The sequence below is a fragment of the Gallus gallus genome, chromosome Z, assembly GCF_016699485.2.
Source record: "Gallus gallus isolate bGalGal1 chromosome Z, bGalGal1.mat.broiler.GRCg7b, whole genome shotgun sequence".
NCBI classification, from domain to species: domain Eukaryota; kingdom Metazoa; phylum Chordata; class Aves; order Galliformes; family Phasianidae; genus Gallus; species Gallus gallus.
Window position 1 is genome coordinate 11458415 of NC_052572.1, and position 23888 is coordinate 11482302.

The window sequence follows — 23888 nt, forward strand, 5'->3', positions numbered from 1 at the left end:
AAGCAAAGCAGTCTTTTGTCAGCATATTCATTCCACTGTAGCTTTTCCTCGTAAAGGTTATAAGCTAAATCATGTCAAATACGTGGGTTGTTTTATTCCAGGTACTCATCCGGTAAGATGATGAAGCCGGGAGTATTTTCAGGAATGAGCACAGCCAAATTGAGAGGGGTTTAAGGTTAGCAGTAAGGTTTGCAAAGGACTCTGTCTCTTGGAAACAAGAATGAGTAAACAACTTCTTCCTAATATCTAATCAAAATCTCCCCTCTTTTAGCTTAAAGCCATTCCCCCTTCTCCTATCACTATTAGACCATGTTAGAAGTCAGTCTCCTTCCCTTTTAAGCTCCCTTAAAGTACTGGAATGCCACTACCAGGCCTCCTCAGAGCCTTCTCCAGGCTGAACAAGCCCAGATCCCTCAGCCTATCTTCATAGCAGAAGTTCTCCAGCCTTCTGAGCATCTTCGTGGCCCCCCTCTGAACCCTCTCAAACTTCTGCCCAGTCAGTGCCAAAAGCCTGGTCATTGCAGCAGTGTTTGGGAAGCCCTGTCAGGCTGAGCTCTCACCAGCACTGAGCTCCTCCAGGAGAATGCTTTTTGGGGATTAGCTCCCTCTGCAACATGCAGAGACCAGGAGGTCTCCCTCAGATTTGACAATGGCCTGAACTGTGGGATATGAATCTCTTGAAAAAGATCAGTCACTGACTATTCTGCTGGTGCTGGGTCATGATAATTCAGCAGCTCCATTTTCAGCATTCCTGAACATCACATGCTGTTCTATAGTCATTGAGGCAAATATGACGTGTGTATATAGACATAAAATTGCTCACTAACTTACGGAGTTTTTCTGTAAGAAAAAAAAAAAAGCAGAAATACAAATAGGCACTGAAACAAGATGTACCACCCATACTCCTGGTCTACAGACATCTTGTAGACACAGTGCATACATGAAAGTCGGGTCTGAGTGATCTCCTTACTCTACAAGAGAGCATTTCCCCCACTGCTGTTCCCATCTCCATGTCAATACCTGCATGCCGTCTGGCTCTGCTTTCACATCCTGTGTGCCCCCTTCTTCTCTCTAGCACAGCCTTTATCACCCACGCCTTCTACATCCTGCACTTGAACTCAGCTGCAGATACTGTCTGCAGAGAGCCAGGCTGCCCCGCACTGTGTGTCAGGGGCAGACAGCTGCTGTGTATTGGGGCACTGGGCACCCCAGCTCCCAGTACCTCCTGTGCTGATGGTATGGCACAGCTGCCCTCACTTCTATCCTCATCTTTCTACAGCTTCTTTGTAATGCAGACATCTTCTAAGAGCACACAAATTATCATCCCTGAAATAAAAGTGTCTTTTGTCAGTTTTAATAGAATTGCAGCATAATGTTAATGAAGACAAAAAATGTTAATTATCTCCCAAGATGGTAATTGTTCCCTGCTGGTTTTGTTTACCAGTACCTCTACTTGCATGTGTTCTTTGAAAATGACAATAAAATGCAGAAAAATTGTAACTTGTAGGGTTGTAAGAGACCAACTAGGGGCTGAGCAAAGGGGAAGCAGGGGGACTGGCTCTGCTCTGCTCCTCCTGGGCTAAGGATGAGCATGCGTTGCCTGCATTTACACTGTGGCTATGTGGTGCGGTGGTGAGAAGAGCCATACTTATTGTGCTTTTGGCTTGAGCCAGTTATCAGTCTGTTAGGAGTTTCTGAAGCTATCTTTTCAAAGCAGCTAATGTGTAAAATAAAGGACGTGCTACGTCTGTGAAAGCATTATTTTAGGGTCAGAGAGTTCCACGTTACTCCGATCACAAAGAATCCTGAATTAGCACTGCTGTGTCTCAGAGGATATTGGCAAAACAAATATTGAATATGTCGACACACAGGAAAACAAGTGCTGATGGCTGGGGAATGCAGGTGACCCTTTACACGAAGCTAGTCCTTCTCTGATAAGTGCCACTTGTTGACACATGGAGCCACAGGGATGTGTGCGGGACACTGCTGGTGTCACAACTTCATGCTGCTCACAAATTTGGTTCAGACCAGAACGAGGAAAAAACGCAACAAACAAAGCAGTGTTTCACTTCTTTATAGCCTCTGCTTCCCAGCAAGTTGGGACAAATAGAAGAAAATGTCAGTTTCTAGGATTTCTGCATCATTAAAACAAAGTAGGCACTGCTGTCCACAGAGGCACTCACTCCAGAGTAGTAGCTCAAAAATTCATCTTTCATAACCTAGGAATGAGAAAAGCAGAGTTTAGAAGGTCTGATGGCTCCAGGCTGCAGCACACAGGCGTTTGTGTAGCACATGCCCCTTTTTTATTTTTTTTATTTTTTGCAGAAAATTATTTAGCTGCTTTCACAGAATTCTGATCTTTTGGTCAGACTGTCCTGACCTAACATCAAGATGTATTGCTCTAGCAAGCTCTCATAGTGCACCTGCTCCAGTGACTCTGAGGTCCGTGGGTTGAGTTTCCTGTGTTCAGAAACGAAGCTGCTGTTATGTCCTGGAAAAGGGAATCTAAGAAAGGTATTCTTCTATAGCTAAATATTGACAGCACAGTTCAGGTGCTGTGATGAAATTATGTTGTTCCAACACTAGCACCATCACCAGATGAACGTAAAAAGCCCCAAAGGGCAGTCAAGCAAGAACCAAAGAATAAATACATTGGTAGGGCTAAAGGAAGAAACCTGTGCTATAGGGTCAGACCTTGTCTGGAGGAGCGCTGACCATAGGAAATGCCAAAGAAAGTGGGCATCTGGCAACGGCATCAGGCCTTCTGCTCTACCGTAGGCAGCTGGATGTGCTGCTACTGCCGCTCCTGCCATAGAGGTCAGGGGCATGCCCAACTGAAACCACTGGTCTCATGTCAGCAGGGTGGCACAGCTCTGTTCTGCCCTCTGTTTGAGGGCTGCGTAGTTGCTGCCATGCTGCCTTTCATCGAGCAACGTGAGCAACTGGTTTCATCTGCATCATCCTCAGCCACTTCCATCTGTCCCTGCAGCTCTGTGCAGTGCACCAGCAATGTCAGCCAGCTCTGCCAGTGCAATCAGTGGTCATATATGCCTATATGTGCTAAGTAAGCAAAGTGTGTTCTGGTTGCCTAAACCAGAATCTCATGCTGAGGGAGGGAAGTGTGACCCAAACAGCTGTGGATCAGATCGAGCCAAAAAGCTCCCCGCCAGGAACAAAAACATAAAGCCACAAAACCACACTGGGGCAAAACCAACGCTAAGTCATGAGTGAACAGGCAGGAGCAGCCTCAGCCTAGGAAGGACCAAAGGGAGAGCCTATGCCTTGTGCTGGCCTGCAGGGTCACAGAGATGCTCTGATAGCTCAGGTGGGGGAGACTAGGAGGAACAGACAACACTCTTGCAGCAAGCCTGGAGCCAAAATCATGACCTCTGGTGTTGCCCTTCAGCTGTGCAGACTCAGATGTTCCTACAGTTTATGCCATCTTGTTTAGCATCTGTTGCACAATCAGAAAGAAGAAATAAAATGTTCGAGCATGAAGCACCGACTGAGATCTGACAATCTTGATGGCAGCGCCTGATATGGTCGCGTGCATTGCCACCTATCTGCCAACATCTGCTGTGTGCACTGTGCAGCCCTGGGCTGGCAGGACAGCCTGCACGCTACCTATCTGCAGCATCTGTACCCAGCACACAGCAACCTGCAGCTGAGCAAACTGGGAAGGCTGCACAGGGCGTCCTCCTGAAGGTGCTGAGGAATGTGCCCCGTGGGTGATGAGCAGGGAGGTGGGAGAGCAAGCTCAGATGCTACAAAAAAGCATCACTGTTTTGAGTCCAGATGTTTTGTTCTGTTTTTACTCCTTCCTCAAAATCCTCCTTTCTAAATAAGTAATTTCAATTTGGGATGAAGTAGTATTGGGAAGACAAGCAAGCTGGGAGTCACGGTTATTCAGATTTAAATTTCTATTGCCCCCAATTAAATGTCAGCTCAACAAATCACAGTCGAGTCTGAAACCACGAGCTAGAAGGTCAGGAGGAAATAATGTCTTCATTTTGTGATGCCTGCAGTCTGTTAACATTACTTTCTTTTCATTTGAAACAGAAGATAGCTAACATGACACAATGTCTTGTTCTGGAGCCAATTATTAAATGAAAATGAAACAGACTGCACACAAGCTGCCAGGACGCGTAAGGCCTCTATTTCACTTCAAGTTTGCTTTTCATACAAGCTATGTTGGCACCTCAGTAGCATTCCAATAGGTAAAGACTCCTCATACGGTCAATGTCAATCACAAATAGACACTTCACACAAGGTTACAGCATTAGCCAGGTATCTGGAGGCTTGCAGATCAGAGAAGACAATTGAGTTTGCACAGCCTTTACTCAGGAGCTGCAAACTGCTATGGCTTCTACTGAGGCAATGGCTAGAAAAAACACAAGCAGAGCTTGCACAGAACCAGAGCACCCAGGGCTGCAGTACCTGAACTTCTAGCAATCTAGACTAAGTACAAGCAGAGACTTCATCATTCAGGCTCATTCAAAAGTACAGTGTATAAGTCTGTACTGCTTTTAGCTGGCAACCAACCTTAAACAGCAAATGCTGCTGTGCACAAGCCATTTACTCTGTCACAGTGGCAACAGTTCAGTCTGGGAGAACAGCAGCATGATGTGAGAGAAATAGAAAGAAGACAAAAGGAAAAGAAATCAAGGCAGGAACAATTAGATACGTTCCCCCTCCCCAGATGCCATGTTTGAAAATGTTTCCTCATTGTGCCATTTCCCCACGCGCTGCATGGGGAGAGGCCAGCAGATCTCAGAACTTGGGCAGTCCCACTGGTGAGGATAGCAGGAGAAATGTCAGTTCCCATCCTTTATACAGCAACAGAAACAAAAGATGATAAGAAAATTTTAAGTTCTTGAGTTCCCAGAAAGTTTTCTGAAGTCATGAGCTTGGTCATAACCCAGTACAAGTATAAAAAGCAGTAGGCAACTTGTGTACACACAACTAGGTGTCGGTGTGTACAGACAATGGGTACCCAGCTGGTAAACGTTCCGAGAACAGAGAGAAGAAAATGCAGTAACACAATCTTATCCTTTAAAGCAAACCATTAGTGAAATGGTTTCAGAGTACAAAAAGAAAGAAACTAAAGGCAGGGAAACAACCAACAGATACACACAGGTTTGAAACAAGGGATGTGCAAGAAAGATGGCTGCATATTGAGCATTATTGTTTGTAAGTCATGGAAAAATCAGGGTTTTAAAGACTCTTTGACACTTAAAAATGGTCCATGTCTCTCCTGCTTGATTTGTTCCCCCTCCAGCCTCCAGCACTCCAAGGTGAGCACTCAGGCAGCTGCTCTGTCCCACTGGTGAGAGCTGAGAAGTTAGGAGATGCTGCAGGAGAGGAGTGTTGGCCCTCCAGCCTGCACCGAGGAGGCTGGTCCCTGCTGGGACACTGTCACTGGTGCTGCATCAGGCAATCACCCTCCCAGAACATCTCATTTTCCTCCTCTTGCATCCTTTGCCCAACAGAGATGGAGGGGGAAAACATTCAAGAATCAGGGGAAAAACGGTGACATGTGAGAAAAGCACCTCATCTCAGGGAAGAGAAGATGTGTCAGGGATGCAGGCAGAAAAGAGATAGATCTGCACCGTGGCTGGATTCCAGATCTGCTCTCTGACTGCACTGTCCATCCCCTGAGGCTCAATCTACCAAAGCATCTGGGAATTACTTCTGTAGATGAACTTTAATTGGCACAGTTACTGGAAGCTGCTATTTTGGAAAATGCATACACTGCATCATGGGAACCTATTGTGCATACACTGAATCATGGGAACCTACAAAATATGGAAGTAAAGTCTCATTCATTTAATCATACAATCAGAGTTTCCAGGCATTCTTCATCATGACGATGAAATAGACGTCGGTGTCTATTGAGGCGCTGACTCCTGCATAGTAGTTCATGAATTCTTCTGTTGTGACCTGGGACAGGAGAATTTAAAATAGAAAAATAAACATTTTTTCAAAGTACAGTAAGTTAAAACCAAATATTGGGAAAAAACCCTAAGCAAAACCCAACACCTGACATTTTGCATTGTTGGTGGTGAAAAGGAACCCAACAGGAAGAATGAAGACAGTGAAAATTCTTAGAGTTAATTTCTCTATCAGAAATAAGAGCTCCTTCAAGGACACTTGGATGTAGATTAAATGCACACAGTTGAATTAATCTCATCAGGAACTAAAGTTAAAATCAGTGCGGTCCATGAAGACAAATGTTTTAATCTGATTTTTTTCCAGGAATGCTATCACCTCGTTCTTTGCATTATCATTAATGAAAGTAGATTGGGTTTCTGGTGCAACTCAGAGACAGATAGGAGCTTTACACCCATTTAGCAGGAAGAAAATGTCAGTGCTCCACACAAGTCTCACTTAAAGAACCAAAACTATTTTCAAATACTGAAGAGATCTTAATATCTTTAATGGGTATTTGGAGGATGAAAATGGCACATATCTCCTGTGATATCTTAACTCTTAAACCATAGGAGTCATTCTTTGAATAAATGTCACACAAAAAAATATTTGCTCCTATAGTATTGTGTATTTCAGAGCTAAGCAAAATGTTAAACTTATAAACAGGAAGGGGAGATATTTTTGCATGGTCTAATAGTAGTAGAACAAGGGAGAATGGCTTTAAACTAAAAGAGAGGAGATGTACATGGAATGTAAGGAAGAAATTCTTTACTCAGATGGTGGTGAGGCACTGGCACAGGCTGCCCAGAGAAGCCTCCATTTCACCAACACCCTGTGGATAAATCTGTCACTATTGCAGGCTGACTTTCAAGTAAAGCATCATAGCATTTACAAGTGCTAGAGAAGTGCTAACTGTAAAGTATTTCACCTATTAGGATACCTGCTTTTGAGCTGGATCTCGGATTTTGTTCCGCTAAAAAGTAAAAGTTCCTCCAATTTCTGTGGATTTTGAAAATTAGCAAATCAGTGGGGTAGTTTGAAGAAACAATATATGCAAATAGTCCATAAAAGCTACAAGATCATAAATGCAATCACATTCCCACCTTTGCACCTTCTACCAAATCCCTTTCCTCTCAATGGCTTGGCAAGAGGCACCAACATTCTACCCAGAGGCTACATTTTACTGTACCCTGTGTACGTGACACAAATGCATGTTTGGTAGTGGCCGTAGTACCAAATAGTACCTAGTATCTGTAATAATTTAACTCAAATTGTGAGTCAGCTGGTGATTTCATAGTCTGGCACTAGGTGTTTCGCTTACCTTCCCATCTTTGTCATAAGGTGAATCAAAATTATCCAGAAAGGCCCTAAAAACTTGATCTTCTGTCCAGTCTCCATTTTGATATTTGGGATGGTGCTTTGCATTATACACCCCCCGTAAGTCTTCAATTGTGATGACACCATCTCCAGTTTTATCTAACTTCCTAAATGCCTGCATGATGATCTCTTTTCTGGCATTTGACATTGGAGGCTGTGAAGAAATGCCAACAGATTAATTTTCTGTAGTAAAAACATTGGAACAAAAAAAATCATTCAAGGCATATGGTATAGCAAGGTGTTGATAGATTATGTTGCCCATGATATAGAAAGAACAATATATCATCAAAAAGTGGTTTGGTGGAGTTCAATTACTGTCTATCAGTAGGATAGTGAATGGAAAAAAAAGAGATAAAATGTTTTCTAGAATATTTCTACCAATTTTAAATATTTATATCATCAGTAAGCACTGTTTTCTTTCTTAATTGTTGAGACTTCAGAAGACCAGAGGCCCCAACCAGAAACTTTGGTCTCACCAGACTAGCTGACCTTATGAGGAGGAGATACAGTATAAAATGAAGGATAGATAAATGAGATTAACAGGCTAAAATATATACGTACCCAGACTACCATATAGAAACTGATGTACCCAAATCAAGACAGCAATTCATAAGGATCCATCATAACCATCTATTAATTAGGAGCCTTAGGCCTTGCTAATAAATTGCAATTACGTGTAAGGTTCTGTCAATCATAGAAGGGTTATTTGTGGTGATTTTCTTTTTAGCATATTTAGCTGGAAATGGAATATTTAAACATCTCAAGAGTTACAGATGCGTAGAGTACATCTCTAGATTTTGCTAATTACTAATTAGCCATTAACTATAGTGCTGTGATTCGCCAGTTCTAATTAAGTTTAGCTAATGAGAAATCAGGACAAATTTAATGCAGTAACAACATGAATTCCCAGACTTACTCTAAGTGTAACCAGAAATTCATCAAAATCTATTGTTCCACTGCCATCTTTATCAAATATCCGGAAAATCTCTTGTGCTTCTTCCTTGTCTATCATCATAGCATAATCATTTAATCCTTTCACAAATTCTTTGAAATCAAGGGTCCTGCTGTTGTCGTCATCCATAATCTGAAATACTCTGTGGAAAGCATGCAAATAGAGGAGAACAGAAAGGAGAATTTAGAGGACACTGCAAAGGTTTAGCACCGAGCTGGAGAACGGTACTGTCAAAGAGTCATGCGTGTCATTGAAGTTTCAGCTGGTCATGTGTGGTCCCACTTGCAGCTAAGTGGGACAATGTGGGGGATACAGGGCACAGCCCAGTTCCCCCTCCCTTGGCTGGGTTGTCTACAGAAGGGCCTGGGTGCCCCCCAAAAGCTAGGCAGCTGGCAGACCATTAAACAAGGGCAGTCACAACCCAAGGAATGCGAGGACAAAGTCTTCAGTGTTGAGATACTTAAATTAATTACAGCAAATGCCAAGTGGTGAGAGACATTTTATATTTCCCCTCTCTCTATGGCAGACATAACAGATCTTGGGAAAGCACTTTCTTTTGAGGGAATCATGATCCTCAGTGCTTCCCCAGGTGAGCAAGTCAGTCCTGTCTCCCAGAACAGGGCTCTGTGGGCTGTGGCATTTGTGGCAGAAGTGGCAAACATGGGCTCTAGATCCTGCTCAGTCTGTTGCTGTCTAAAGTGCAAAGTTTGTCCCAAATGGTTAAGGCGTACTTGTCACAAAAGCAAGGAATTCAAAACTTGAGTGGGTGGGGAGTTTTGAGGACCAAAGTTGGTCCTTAGAATTTGGGCATGGGCAAAAAAAAAAAGCAAGTTGAATGGGATTAAAATCCCTAATTTGTTCTCCGGATCTAGTCCCGAGTGTCTTGGGGATTCACTGCTCACTTGAAACAAGAGACCAGAGTGGAGTGCTGTGCTTTCCAGGTGCAAACAACTGCACAAGTCAGAAAAACCACAGCTGTACTTGATGGGAGCAGTGAAGATTTCTATTGTACAACTCAGCAGGACCAGAATTTCAACCAAGAGATGAGATTTTGTACCTTTAAATATAGAAATAGAAGATAATTCTGGCTGAACAAGGCATCTGGAAGTGTCTCATGCAGCCTTTCACTGAAAGCACTGTTAAATTCAATGCTAAGCCAGGTTTCTCAGTGCTTTGTCCGGATGAGTTTTGGAATCCTCCAAAGATGGAAGTTCTACAGTATCTTCTCTTGCTTAACCGTGCCTATGGTGAAACTGCTTTTCCACATATTTGTCTGGAATTTCTTTCATATCAAGTTATGTGAGTTGACTCTCACCCGATCTCTGGACACTCAATGAAGAGCCTCCATCTTTTTTTCTATGACCACTCTTTTGCTACTTATGGCTGGGGCCTTCTGCAGCTAAAACTACTGGGTGTAACAAAGAAATTGACTTATTAGACTCACTTGCCAAGTCCTTTGATGCCTGCAGACCCTCTTGCTAAACACTTCAGTCGAAGTCTTTCTACCGGGTCAGTGGTTTTGGACAGATTCCTTTTGGCCTGGATTGCCATCTCTCGGTCATGCCTCGCTGTGCCTGGCATCTGGAAGACAAAGGCTCTCAAACAGAATGTATTCTTACACACAACACCTTGTATTTAGGCCAGTCTTAGTACACAGAGCATCCCAAATCCCTCATTTGCAAGGTGCTGGCAGCGCTTTCACGAGGACTCCTTTCCATCCTCTATTTCCCTTCCATAAAATCCTTTACCCAGAAGAGGAAATTACTGGAGGAACTACACGTTATCTTTTCACTAGTGAAAATTATTGCTTTGACCTGTGCTTCATGGGCCACCAAATCTGAAAAGAGAGCTCAGACAACCACACTACAATTGTAACCCAAATGCAAATGGGAAAGCATGGGTAAGAGTTGGGTTGGCCTGCAGGGTATGAGCTTCCTGAAAGCTGGTGGGCACAGCAAGGGGAGCACTGCTGCCACTGCACCTCCTGCATCCCACCAGGCCTCTTCAGTCTAGTAGTTGTCAGTCAGTGTTCTCAACCCAAATCATTCTGGTGAGGACTGTCTTCTTGTCTTGTTCTCTGTGCTGATTCTGGGGAGAGGATCTGAAGCCCACGTGGGCAGTGAGGACAGGTGAGCTCAGGTCCCTGTCCTCATACACGGACTCCACTCCTTATTACACAGCAATGCCTACAACGGCTTATTGTGGTTGTATGTATTGATTTCAGACCTTGCCAGTTGGGCTTAAATAAATAAATAAATAAGAGAAAATATTTTTGTTCCCCAAAATGATTTTCACTTCTAGCATAATTGAGAAATTCGGTGTGAAAGAAAGAAAAGAGATTCTTGTAAGCTTTTGCTTCAGCCAGAAAGAGCAAAGTTCTCCCAGGAGCTCATTAATGAGTGACCAGGAAGGCCTGCCAGCTATGTGAAGTCAGCAGTCAAAAATGTTTTCTGCAGACAATGACCTGTCCGTAATGGATGTTTCTAGCCAACAAGAACAAAAAATACAGTGAGTTTACATAAATTCTGTGCAAACCATATTTTCCTTCAGTGTTTATATGCTACATCACATGTACATTGTGTCTATACATCTGTCTATTTATAGTGAGCACAAACATGCATGCTTAGCACTATGTATTATGCCTCTATATTATATTTTATTTAGAGACATAAATAGTATGCTAGTGTGGCATGAGGTAAATGATCATTCACCTCCCTTACATACTGCAAAAATCTACCAAAGCACACAGCATGTAAAGACTTCAGTATCTCTTTGCCACAGGCACACTGAGGGCTTTTCCCATGTACTGCAATGTTCATCAAAGAGTTACTGCAGTGAGGTACATGAATTGAGACTAGGGAGGAATCATCTGATATCATATCTATTCTAATTTCCTACACCTCAGTAAAAGACACTGAAACTGGTCATTCCTCCTGCAGTTATCTCTGCAGAAAGTAAATAATTTGCTCCTACACACAGAAATATTTCTAGCTGAGAATTTGTTATTTCTAGGTTAAGTTATTCTGTTATTGAGGTATGTTCATTTCAAAATATCTCCTTAGTCTGAATTTTTCTCTCACCAGATGTTGTCAATATTTTCTTTTACTAGATTAAAGAGGTATCTATTCAAAATTTGTCTGGATGCAAACACTTAAAGAACCCCTTTAAACCTTCTTTTGGCTAAGGAATTAAACAGAGCTTAGGACTCTTGCTACAAAATCAATTTTCAAATTTGAAATACTTGTGATGTTTTTCCTGACCTGTTCCAATATTTTGCCAGCACTCTCCTTTAGACTGCAACAAAACACTCTAACAACCTAATGTTGTAGGCAGGAATAATTCCATTTTTTATCCATGCATAATAGTTAAAAACACTGACAGCAAATATTTCTGCTGCTCTTTGAGAATCTATACTCTCTAAAATGTTCAATAAGAAAATCACCGGCACCATGCTGTGATATCAAACTCAGCAGTTAAATTCTGTTGGACTAGATGATCTTAGTGGTCTTTTCCAATCTTAAAGATTCTATGATTTCGTTTTGTACTTAGATGACACATTAGAGGATGGCTGGACCCTAGAACAGGCTCCCCAGGGCAGCGGTCATGGCACTGAGTTCAAGAACTGTCTGATTTTTGGGTAGTCTCATGTGGAGTAAGGAGTTGGATTCGATGAGACTTTTGTGTCCTTTCCAACTGAGGATATTCTCAAATACGGCCTGATTCTTAAACATTGCCTGACTTCCTGTGCCACGCAGCAGCATGTTTTTGAGAATCCTCTCTCTGCACTCAGTAAATACAGAAAAGCTTAAATATAAATGTGTAAATATGAACCCTATATATAAAAATGTATATTACATATGACATATATATTACACAGATATATCATTGCTCTGAGTCATTGGGTTTGGATTTTGGGTGGTCCTGTGTGGAAACAGGGGTTGGACTCGATCCCTATGGGACCCTTCCAACTTGGTCATACTCTATATATAAATATAAAGATGTAAACATGAGCCTGGTCCATAGTAGCATGTCTGCCACTTCCTTATTTCTGTTGGCAGATGCTTTAAGCTAAAGATAAACCATTCAAAGACTGTTAAATTATTATTTTAAGAAATACTGTAAGAAAACAGCTACTGAATCATGTCATGGATAGAACATTCACAGCAATTCACACGCTCTCTCCTCTGTTTGCATTTTGTTTTCCATATATACTGCTTCTTCCAAGAAATCCTCTCTTTGCAGACTGTCCTGTGAAATAAAGAGCGAGTGCAATATGTGATCATGTCTGTGCTAGGCACAAGTGACAAAATCTACGTTGTTCAGCAGGAACAGGATCTGACTGCTGTCTCTGAGAAGACAAGAGTTACAGAGCCTACAGACAATTAAACACTGCAGTGCAAAGCCAGAGTTGCAGGCTGGGTTTTGTCGCTTCTTTGCAACAGCGTCACATTACTGTGGGAGATGGAGACAGAATAAAACACTTAACTGCAACAAGAGATCAAAACAGCACAACTCCAAGGGGATTTGTCACCAGTGACACTGCTCTCCAGGGGGCTGAAAGCTTTTCCTGATCTCTTGTCCTCTGCTTCTTCTTTGTTTACTGACTCCAAGCAGCTCTTCCTACAGGTTGTTTTTAACTTATATGCCTCTCCCTATGCTTTGAACAAGAGAACTGACATGCATAGCACAGCGTGTGCCAGGGGCACACTATAAGGTGCCTACAGAATAACCACTGCAAAAAAAAAGAACAATTGTTTTCATTAACTAAGGCTTTCTTTCAGATCTAGCATGAAATAATAACACATGCTGTCATGATTTTATGACTGTAACAATTCACCATGTACCTTCCAAATGTGTTATGCATTAATAATCACAAATAAAGCAAGAAAAGATCTTATTTTCAATTTTATATATTTATAATTCCTATACTTTCTAAGATTATCAGACATATCCCACTATGAAGTGAAAGAGTCTGGTTAACTTAATTAAATGCTGGACTGACCTGTTTTGTCACAGCTTGGCTACAAGCAGTCACAGCACTGAGCATTGTTTGTTTCCACGGGCAATGTTGTGTTGTGCAGACTGAACTACAATGACTGCATTTCCTAACAGAAATGAAACCTGAAATATTGGGTTGGGTTTTTCAGAAAACCTCAGGTTTGATCCCCTTTCATCCCTTCTGTACCTGGAGCTTACATCTGGAAAGAGACAGATGTAACCAAAATGACATTATGGCTCTGCACCACTCACTTACACGTTATCCTTCAGCTGAGCCTAAGAGCTTTCTTGGAAAATTCAAACCTTATTTTCCCCAAGAAACACTCAGATGTGGCAGATATAAAGCCACACTGATCTCTGGATTGTTGTCATTCTGAAAGTGCCTGTCCTGGCCAAAATCCCAAGTCACACACCACACTTGAGAAAAGATACCAGAGTCTGGTGATCAAGTTAAGCAGCTTAAACTAATTGAATGTGTCTGGGATTTTTTCTAACAATTTCATTACATTCTTACAAACATGAAAATTGCACGACTATTTGGTGACCACCCAAACAACTAACAAAAAATTGGTTTCCCAGCCCCACCAACCCCTCTGTATCAGGCTGCTGCCTTCCCTCTGCCACTGCCCAAACCCAGAAACACCCAGCTCCCTTCTGACAAGTGTGGCATTGCTATACTACGCACACACGTATATGCTTATATATATGTAAAATAAACGTATTACATATATATATGACATATGTAGATCTGTATGTAAAATAAGCTGCTGTTGGCTGAGACCCAAGCTCTGCAGATCAGAGAAAATCATAATGAGCCAGCAAACAGAACAGAAAACCTTTTACCTGCAACGCTATCCTGCACGTGGGCTACCACTTGGGTTTCAGGGCTGTGACAGCAAGGAGCCCCAGCTGCTCCCAGGCTCTCGCCCAGCAAGCAGAGGGCACACAGGTCTGGGCTTACGGTAGAGCTTCCTCATCCATCTCGTTTTACTTGTTTACACAGGCAGCTGCCTTGCCCCCCCCCTTTTTGGGAGGCCTGGAGTTTACCAGCCAGTCTCCAGGGTGACACTCATGCTGCAGCAGGCCCAACCTGCAGTGACGCTGCTTCCCCAGGCAATTGCTGGCATCCCTTTACTTATCCTGATTTTAAATGGAAACCTTCATTCTCCTCCCTGCCCAGTTGGGCTGTGCAGGGGCTATCTAAAGGCTACAGGATTGCTCAGAGCACCTCTCCATTGAAGAAAGGCTGAGGCAGCTCAACATGTTCAGCCTTGGAAAAGGAAGGCTCTGGGAGACCTCACTGCAGCTTCCCAGTACTTAAAGGGAGCTTATAAATGAGACAGAGAGTGACAATTTACCTGCTTTGATAGTGATAGGACAAAGAGGGACAGTTTTAAGCTATAACAGGGGAGATTTAAATTCGATATCAGAAGGAACGTCCTTACTTGCACCCGTGGGTGGGATTTGGGCTGGGCATCCTCATGCTGCCTTCCCCCAGAAGCACTGGACACATGCTAAGGGTGCCGTGGAGATAGTGAAGTTTTGGTGACGTTTCTCTGCTCCACAGCTGATAGGGCTAAGAGACTTACTGGTTCAGTCTTGTACTCAGTGTATAACAGGAGAAAGTGATTAATAGTCTGGAAGTTGTGTTTCGATATAAAGAAATTGCCGCTGTATTTTTTTCTTGCTGGTTAATTGCCACTTTGGAAGGCCAGACAGTGGCAAGGGCCCCTGGGGAGATTGCGCTCATCTGCGGGAAGAAGCAAATTTGAAAAGGTTAAACACCCATCTGATCAGGGGCAATTTATCTCCATCTTGACACCACTATTAACAGTCCTGCCTGCAAAAGGTCACCAGCATTATCAGCAACAAGGTGGGGCACCTGCAGAAAGAGCTCGTGCCTTGATAGACTCCTTAGGGGTGACAAAACCTGTGTGTTGCCTCCCAGTATCCCCTGAGCTCATGGCTAGGGCCAAGGGCAAGGGAAGCTGAGCAGTGCATGAGAAATAGGGAGAGAGCCCTGTGCTGCCCACAGACCAGAGCAAGTAAGAGCAGGAAATTATTTTAGGCCACTACTAGAGTAATAACATTTGCATCCTGGCAGGCTGCTTATCTTTCATCGACAGGTACTTCCTGGTACTGAACTGCAGCTTGTGCAGGGCTTCATGTGCTCTTTATATCTCCCATCCGGCAACTGGCAGTACATCAGTGCACAACCAGGAAACAATGCATGTTTAATCAGTCACTGATTCGAAAACCATAGCTCCCTGGCAACATGTCAGCCCTGCCTGCCCACACTGCAGATAAAGCAGGGACACCGGGGCTAGGGATGGAATGTTCTCCAAGCAACAGCTTGATCTTTGCAAGGCTGCATCCTTACAGAGGGAAGCAGTTCTCTGTGTGCAGAATTTGCAGTGTTCAGGGATGCCTGAATGCCTCTGTGCAAGGCAGCAGCAAGGCAGGCTGGAGCAAGTGGACATGTGGATACTCAGTTGTTACTGCTGGAAGGAACTTAAGTGTCTGAGCACGCATATGCAGGTGTTCAGCCTACCTTCAGCACACCTCTCTGAAAATGGGCTATTCTGTTTAATGAGCTAGGAATCTGAATCTGAATAATGATTAATTTGCTTTCAGATGTCTCAGATAGCATCAGGCTGGGATTAGGTTTATATGCTAATATCTGCTTACTGAGAGCAAAGCTGTAAGCAGAGCACAGACAATTCAGAGTTTATCAGAACGGAGATAAAGGCTTTACCAAAACTCTAGAATTGTTCCACCTCTGAACACTTAACCATTTGTTTTTTGTTCATGCTGAACAGTCTGCTCAGTCATTCTGCCCAGTTTGTGGTTTAGAATGTGATTGAATTCAGCAATCTAGGAGATCTAACGTAGATGACAAAGAAGACTAATCTTGCTGATGCTCAGTTTCAAAAAATTCAAACTTCTTGTTGAATTTCGGGTGGAGGGAAGACATAAGAAATGCACAATGCCTCAAAGAAAAGAGAAAAACTCCTGCATATTTTGCCATAGTTAGTTTACTTGCAGTAGTGTTGTTTCTCAATGTGAGTGCACTGTACTGATCTGTGAATATTGGTGCCAAGAAGTTCTCCAGCAGTCAGAAGTGAGGGTATGAGGTATGAACACAAGTGTGCCCATTCGCACTCGGTAGGAGAGTCGACATAGGGCTTAATTTCCATGACAAGCTGGAAAAAAAATTAAATCATGAAGAATCGGAATACTGTATACCAAAGATGACTATTTATGTGGTATAGACTTTTGGGATTTTTCCTGCCATTAAAACTCAGAAAGTTTCACACACACCAAAAAAGAAACCCTTATGGTAGATGATATTGCCAAGGGAAAAGTATTCCCGTTTAAAAGCAAACTATAAACAAATTATATTGAATTCTCAACTTATAAAATATTTTTATGTCCTGAAATGCTGTGTCCGTGTGGTAGGCAGCCATCCAGCTCTATAAGTTGTACTCATGATTGCTCTCTGGAGCTGAGGCTATTGTGTGTGCAGTGATGCTCAACTCCCACATGTCCCTGGTGCACTACTGCCTGCCTGCCTGCTCTCCCATGGAACACATCCTCAGCATTTCTCACCCTTCCTGTGTCTTACCCCACCCCTAAATCTCACTCTGGAGGAGCACAAGCAGAAGATATAGTTTGCTGTTAAAGGCATGTGTTGCTTGACATCTTTCCTAAGGTGATTTGCAGAAAAGATGGTTGTTACGTAATCTTGTATACTTCCTACTAGAAATCTTTTCTCATCTGGAGAAAACAAATACAGGGTATTTCAGCTGTTTGAAAAGCTCAGCAACTAATTTTTACTGAAAATAAATTATTGTTAGCCCACAGCACAGAACAATGGAATTTTAATTTTTAAAGCTTTCATGTAAAAAGTCAGTGTGTGCCCTGGACCTCTGAGATGGGCAACAGGTACGTGGGATTGTTCAGGCAAGATTTGTCTAAGGAAGAGATTTCATTAGTCATACAGGAGAGGGTTTGGGCTCTTCCTCTGGGCCTGGGCAAAGTGTCAGCTTGACACTGCAGATAGGGGAAGATGCTTTAGCTGCCAGTGAGAGAATATTTCACTGGTCAGTCTGTGGAGCAGGTCTGACAGAACCTCCTACTTCCACCTGTGTGATGCAATTTTTAAAATGACAGATAAGATGCATGTTTTTGTTGTTCTCTGGAGCTTTCTTCCCAAGTGCCAGAGGTTTTGGTGCCAGTCTGCGGAAGGTTGCTAGTGGTATGTGGCTCAAATGATTTTTCCCTTGACACGGTAGAACAACTGGAAAAAAAAGCTTGCCTGGGAGAGCTCATAAATCTACTGGCCTAATCTCTTAATCTGTAGAGTGGCCAACAGCCATGGTTGGGGTATAAGCACTGGGTATGGGCATGTAGATCTCCTCCCCTGTCTGCCCTCCAGCAACCAGCCATTTCCCAATATCCTGAACAGGAAGCCACATCTAAAAAACCATTCTCCGTGAGCTTCTGTAGTTCCTCCTTGAGCTCACTAGTGCATTTATCCCTTCGTGGGAACCTTACAGCAATGAATACCACTAGTGACGAGTTGCCTCATCCTGCACGTTACTTCTGATGTTGCAAGTAGTTCTTACGCTTTTATGGCGTTCTCACCGAGGAATGAGGACTAGAAGGTGAGAGGGGATGCTGATTAGGGCTGAAAAAGTCCAGCAAAAGTGTCCCTGCCAGCAGACTTGCCAGCCTTGTGGTTATGGCTTTGAGCCAGTTTGCTGGGATGAGTGGCCAAAGCCCATGCAGAAAGAAAGGTGTGAAGTGGTTCAAACACTTTTCATCTGAAAGGAGCACAGATGGCAGCCAACTCAAGTGCCTACACAGAACTGATGCATACACAGAAGAATAGAAGGAATTACAAGTCTAAGTGCTCTCCTCATCTACTTGTTTCTTGTTGACTGTGCGATGTAGGAGTCGCAGCTGTGCGTTTGTAATTCCAGCCTTTACCATCACACTTGACTTTTCAAGGATTCTATTTTGTAGTCCTGGTGGAATTAAATCTTCTTGACATAAGCATTTCATAAGCCTCTAATTCCTAGGTTCCCAGTAGAATAGTTCTGAGAATAGGTGCTTGCATTCCCTACCTTACTAATGGACACACATAGGTGCCTTTGGCACCCTCAAAGTGAGCCCAAGGTTGTTCAGTGCCTGGTTCCCCGAGGCAACAGAGAAGCTCTGCAGACACTCCCATTGTTCAGCAGAAATATGCGGTCTACCACCACAGCATGGAGTACTGATCTGTTGAAATGCAAAGATGCTTTTCTTTCCCCAATAGCTTTTGCTAAGCAACATTTAAAAATAAAATAAAACAAAATACCTACCCTGGTTTTTGTTTTTGTTTTTGTTTTAATTCTGATTTTTCACGGTCCTCATTATGAAATGAAATTTGCAGAATTCCCTTCAATAGCTACGCACAATCACAGTCCTAAGGGCTTCCTTTCTCCCACTCAGAGGTTTCTGAAATCATTTTACAGTTGTTTTCTATACTGTTGTCTCTTATTCTCTGATGATGGTACCAAAGGCTTCACCCCAACCGATCTTACTTCAAAGTCCTTTTTGTTAAGTAAATTCATTTGAAGGAGTGTGCATCCAACTACCTGCACCTGATTACTACTCCCTGGCTTTTACAAACCACTGAAACACAGAAATTGTAGTGCTTAGGGGATTTCATTACTAGCACAATTTTATGATAACTTTGACAAATGCAAGATTCAAGAACTCAGTCACTCCTTTGACTCTAGCCTGGTAGCATAGTTTTAGCAGTAGGAAAGGTCCTGGAACACATTTGTGCACCCAAACCTTAACCAGATACAGTATGATGTGGGAGGGGGAAAAAATAAACAAAAAAATTACTCTCTGCTCAGAGATATTGATCTCTAAAGCTTCTAAAATCTGTATCCTCCATTTCCTTGGTGAACACTCAGCTAGACAGAAATGGATAGCACAGGACATAGTGCATCATAGGAATGTATAGGAGGACCTAAAATTGGAGGATGCCTCATCCCTGAAGAGGCAGGCAAGAAATGCTGAGATGTGCAGCTGTGTTGCCTGGTAGCCTGCCATTACTACAGCCAGCAGCATGTCAACAGCTTTGTGCTGAGCTTGCAAAGCCTCAGGGAGAGCCCTACCAGTCTTGCACTATCTGAACTTCCCTTCATCTTCCTGTAACTCTGTTACTTTTTCTTATGACAGCAGTTTCTCCAACTGACCAGCTGCCTATGGCTAATTGGTTTGAAGAATTTTTATTCTTATATGGTACAAACATAGTTTTATATAGATGGCAGTAAGAGTAGTAGCTCTGTGTATAATGAGAAACTTAATGCAGTCAGGGAAAAGAAATGCCAACCTGGTACAACCGCAGAGGCCTTGATAAGTGGGGATGTGGAGTGCAGCACAGAGACGTCCAGGGTTGTAATGCTCACAGCTGGGGCATGGCCTGGCAATAGAAACTCCATGGCTCCCAGCAGCATCCAGAGAAATGCATACCTGGAGCTGTACAAGGCTGGGTTTACGGCTTACGGAGCATGCAGTGAAATAGCTTTTAACATGTTTGAAATACACCATACAAAATAAATTCATCTGTAACATGGACCTACAGATGAGTGAAAATCAGGAAGGTTCAACTGCATGTTAGGAAGCGCGCACAAATATATGAGTTTTAGCATGGAAGAAGCCAGCATCATCAATACCAATTTTCCCAACAAATGACACCAAAAGCTGAAGTTACTACAGTGTTGTGTTACTGCAGTTTGAAGATACAGACTTTATGAGCCAGAGAAACAACTGAGGGGTGAGCATAATCCCAAGAATACTGATAAAAATTAATAAGTGCGTTACATTATTAACTATGTTATTATTCTTGACATTTTCCCCTACAGTGAAGTATTTCAATTTCAGTTTCTTCATTTTTTCTGCAACAATTAGATCTGGAATAACAGCTATAGACTCTGTCACAGTCTCAGTAAGTTCTTGGCTTTACTAATATGTATGTTCTTCCTCCTCACCCTCTTTGCTCTTTTCTTTTTTGTTGCTGAGAAGAACAGAAGAAGGGAGAGATGTGTATTCAGGCTTCTTCAAAGCCAGCATGGGGACAGAAGGCGCAGTGTAACACCACTCAGGCTCTTTATGAGCTGTGTATCACTTTGCTGTCTGCAAGCTGCATTAACAGGAAGTTGTATTGTTACGTTTTTGTGGTTGCATTCACATCTCTGTGACTGCACAGAGCTGAGGTCTGTTTCAGCAGTGAGATTGCTTTGATGCGTTACCTTTTTGCATGTTTCCCTTAGAATAGGATGGTAGGGAGTGCTTCTTACCTGGGAGCTAGGCAGGTGATATCTCTCCCCATATTCCTCCTTCTTTTACCAGACTGGCTGCACAGAAGTGTTTTTGCATTTCCCCCTCTCTAGACTGCTGATTTGTGTTTAGCATAGAATTGTAGAATTTTAGGATCATAGAATAGACTGAGTTGAAAGAGACCTTAAATATCTGCCCTGGGCTGGTTGCCATCCACCAGATCAGGCTGCCCAGGGCCCCATCCAAACTGACCTTGAAGACCTCCAGGGATGCAGCATCCACAGCTTCCCTGGCACAGCTTTGTCAGGGCCTCACTGCTCTCTGAGTAAGGAATTTCCTTATAATTTATAATCCAAATCTCCTCTCATTTAGTTTAAAGTGATTACCCATTGTCCTGTCACTATCAGACTGTGTAAACTGTTGATCTCCCTCCTGTTCACAAGTTCTCTTCAAGTACTGGCAGGCAACAATGAGGTCTTCCTGGAGGCTTCTCCAGGCTGAACAGGCACAGCTCCCTCAACATTTCTTCTCAGAAGTGCCCACTGATCATCTCTGTGGCCATCCTGGACCTGATTCAGCAGCTCCACATCTTTCTAGTATTGGGGGCCAATCTGGGGTGAAGTACTGCAGGTGGGGCCTCAGGAGGGCAGAGCAGAGGGGACTGTCCCATCCGTCTCCTTGCTGCCACCCCTCTTTTGACACAGCCCAGGATACTGCTGGCCTTCTGGGCTGTAATCACATACTGATGTCTTGCATACAGTTTTTTGTCCACCATATAATAAAGAGTAATTTTAAATAAAAGTGAATGTATTAGTTATGTCCAGCAGATTTGGCACTGGTTATCCCAGTGTTACTGCAAATGTCCTCCTGTCCAGCTTCCAAGGAAACACTTCTCATTTATGACATGTACTCTCCTTCACACCAGCAAGCTTTGTTCTTCGTCTGCCTCTGTTTCCCTCTAAGAATCCATTCTATACTCATCTTAATGCACACAAGCTTTCCTTCTCTAACTCAAGTATGCTTGTTCAGCTGCAAGTTAGGTGGGAGTGCCACCAGAGCAGGAGAGCTCCAGGAGACCATCCGTGGACCCTGTGCAGTGCAGCAGCATCTACATGTCTCGTGTGGGAAGGAAGTGAGGGGCTCTGAATGGTGACACAGTTCCAAGGACATGTGCTGGAGGAGACATCTGACAGGGGACAGCAGAGAGGTAGACATGCCCAGGGCTGCAGAAATGGTAGCAGGATCCCCAGTGCTTTTCTAGATCTATAGGCCAAATAATATTATATTACAGTCTCTCCTTTGTTTCAACACCTTCTCCACAAATCAAATCTTAATTTCAATCAGTGGTGGAGCTCCTGCTGATTAGAGAAATGCAGCATCTGACACGTGCATCTTAGACTCATGTAATAGGATGTGGAGTTCTGTCATCATGCTTCTCACTGGCGTCTGTCACCTATATAGACATATAATGTCTATATTCACAAGCTGGTGTCTCAACACAGGTCTCTCTCAGGATCTCCATTATGACATTATTGGTGTTCTTTGGGACCCTGCTCCTACACAGACTGCTAGCAGGAACCCGAAAGCAGCCACTTACACAGCATCAGGCCTTGAATACTGGAAACTGCCTGCATGTAAGCATTTGTAAAATAAATCTTCTGCTGGAAGACATGTTCTTTTTAAAAATAAATTGGCCAAACCATCTCATGTGGAATTATGCTGGTGCAAAATGTAGTTCAGTCATATGAACAAGCAACTGGACTACGAATACTGTGTTTCTGATATACTGTTCCTGCATTTCAATCCAGATAGTGCTAAAAAGAATTTGTTAGTGTTATCTACCCAGAAATTGCATAATCTGGCATGTTTGTTATCTATGGGAGGAAGTCACTATCTTCTGATGGATGAAACCTCACAAGTTTTTGTACAAACAGTCATGCGATCCAGATGTCACCCAAGATGGCTGTTTTGATGATGCCAACCAAAATGAAAAAAAAAAGAGGCAGAAAAAAAAAAAAAAAAAAACCCATGATCCACACAGTAACAACAAACACTAAATATTTCTCAGAATAAATCATTACAAAAATAATGCAAATTATACACTGCTGATTTGCACACTGCTATGCATATTATGCAGAGTGTAGTAAAAGAGCATTTGGCCCAGCACCCATTGCCTCTGGCAAGGAGATTGGCTGCAGTGCAGCACCAGCATGGCATGGAGCATCAGGAAAGAAGGTGGGAGCAGAGTCCTGAGACTACTGCTGTTACTTACAGCAGTGTTTCAATATGAATGCCAAGTAAATACTCCTGACTGCACTCTCACCCCAGTGCCCAGTAGCCTGTAAAGAATTTGACTGACCAAAGGAAAACAGGGGACTATGAAGCCTTGGAAATTTCAGAACTCTCAGCTTATTTTCAAGGACTTGTGACGGCATGGCACAAATTTGGGCATATTCCTTAGTTAGGGACAAAATGGGTAACAAGTACTTACCCTCTGCTAGAGGATCTTTCTGAGAGGTTTGATTCCTGTTAACCAGCTGACCTGTCATTGTCCAAATCTGGGATCCAAATCGAAACAAATAGCGAACTGTTTGCCTCTGCACTGTCAAAGACCGGCTATTAATCATTCCTCTGTTGGACTCATTTCTGAACACAAGGTAAATTTTAACCTCTGAAGAGTTCAAGGAGAAAAGAAAGAAGGCTGAACTAAAAGCAGTATATTAAAAATGTCCTCCTTTGGAAAAAAAGAAAATTAAATATCACCTGGGTTAAAATAGAAGCAGACGTTCCCTGCCAATGTACAAAGCGGTCTGGTATGCAGGACTACACCAGTGAACACACAAAAAAATATTTTCAAGTCACACAGATAAGTTTGTGGAGGAGAGGAACTGTCTGCAAAGCCCATCAGCATCTCATGGTCCCAGCTAGGATCTTCTTAAATTCTAGGCATTAGATACGGTTGTAAGACTGCAAAAGTACATCCATCAGTGGAAGTATTTTCTCTCTCCCCCATGACATACCGTTATTTACCATATTACTCCTAGGCAAAGCAAATGCTGCAAGATAAAGCCTGCTTAGAATTATGTACTGCAGACCCTTGTTTCAAGTCTAGGGATTTCCCAAGTGGATCTTATTCTTAGAATAAAATACAAAATAATTCTAGGCATGTCACTGAGGAGAGTCAGTGTAGTTCTCAATTCACTACCAACACTTCAGTGTAGTATTAAGACCCAAAATGAGTAATGTGAAAACAGAAGGAAACACAAAACACAACACATCTCTTATGCTGATAGTG

General features: G+C 42.8%; 1 protein-coding gene across 11 annotated transcripts; it reads right to left on the reverse strand.

Moving 5' to 3' along the window:
• Positions 1-2058: 2058 nt before the first annotated feature.
• On the reverse strand, positions 2059-23200 carry CAPSL (calcyphosine like). 11 transcript variants are annotated; one of them, XM_025144992.3, is made up of 6 exons: positions 14099-14239; positions 9702-9838; positions 8222-8399; positions 7250-7459; positions 5837-5940; positions 2059-2219 (listed from the first exon to the last, which is right to left on the reverse strand). In XM_025144992.3, exons 2-5 carry the CDS (start codon positions 9836-9838, stop codon positions 5839-5841), a joined length of 627 nt encoding a protein of 208 aa, XP_025000760.1. In that variant the 5' UTR covers positions 14099-14239; the 3' UTR covers positions 2059-2219; positions 5837-5838. The 11 variants fall into 11 exon arrangements, with proteins under 11 accessions (XP_025000760.1, XP_025000759.1, XP_040512464.1 ...); XM_025144991.3 differs by having other exon boundaries at positions 5800-5940; XM_040656530.2 differs by lacking the exons at positions 2059-2219; positions 14099-14239 and adding exons at positions 14845-15005; positions 23085-23200 and having other exon boundaries at positions 4135-5940.
• Between the last annotated feature and the right edge of the window lie 688 nt (positions 23201-23888).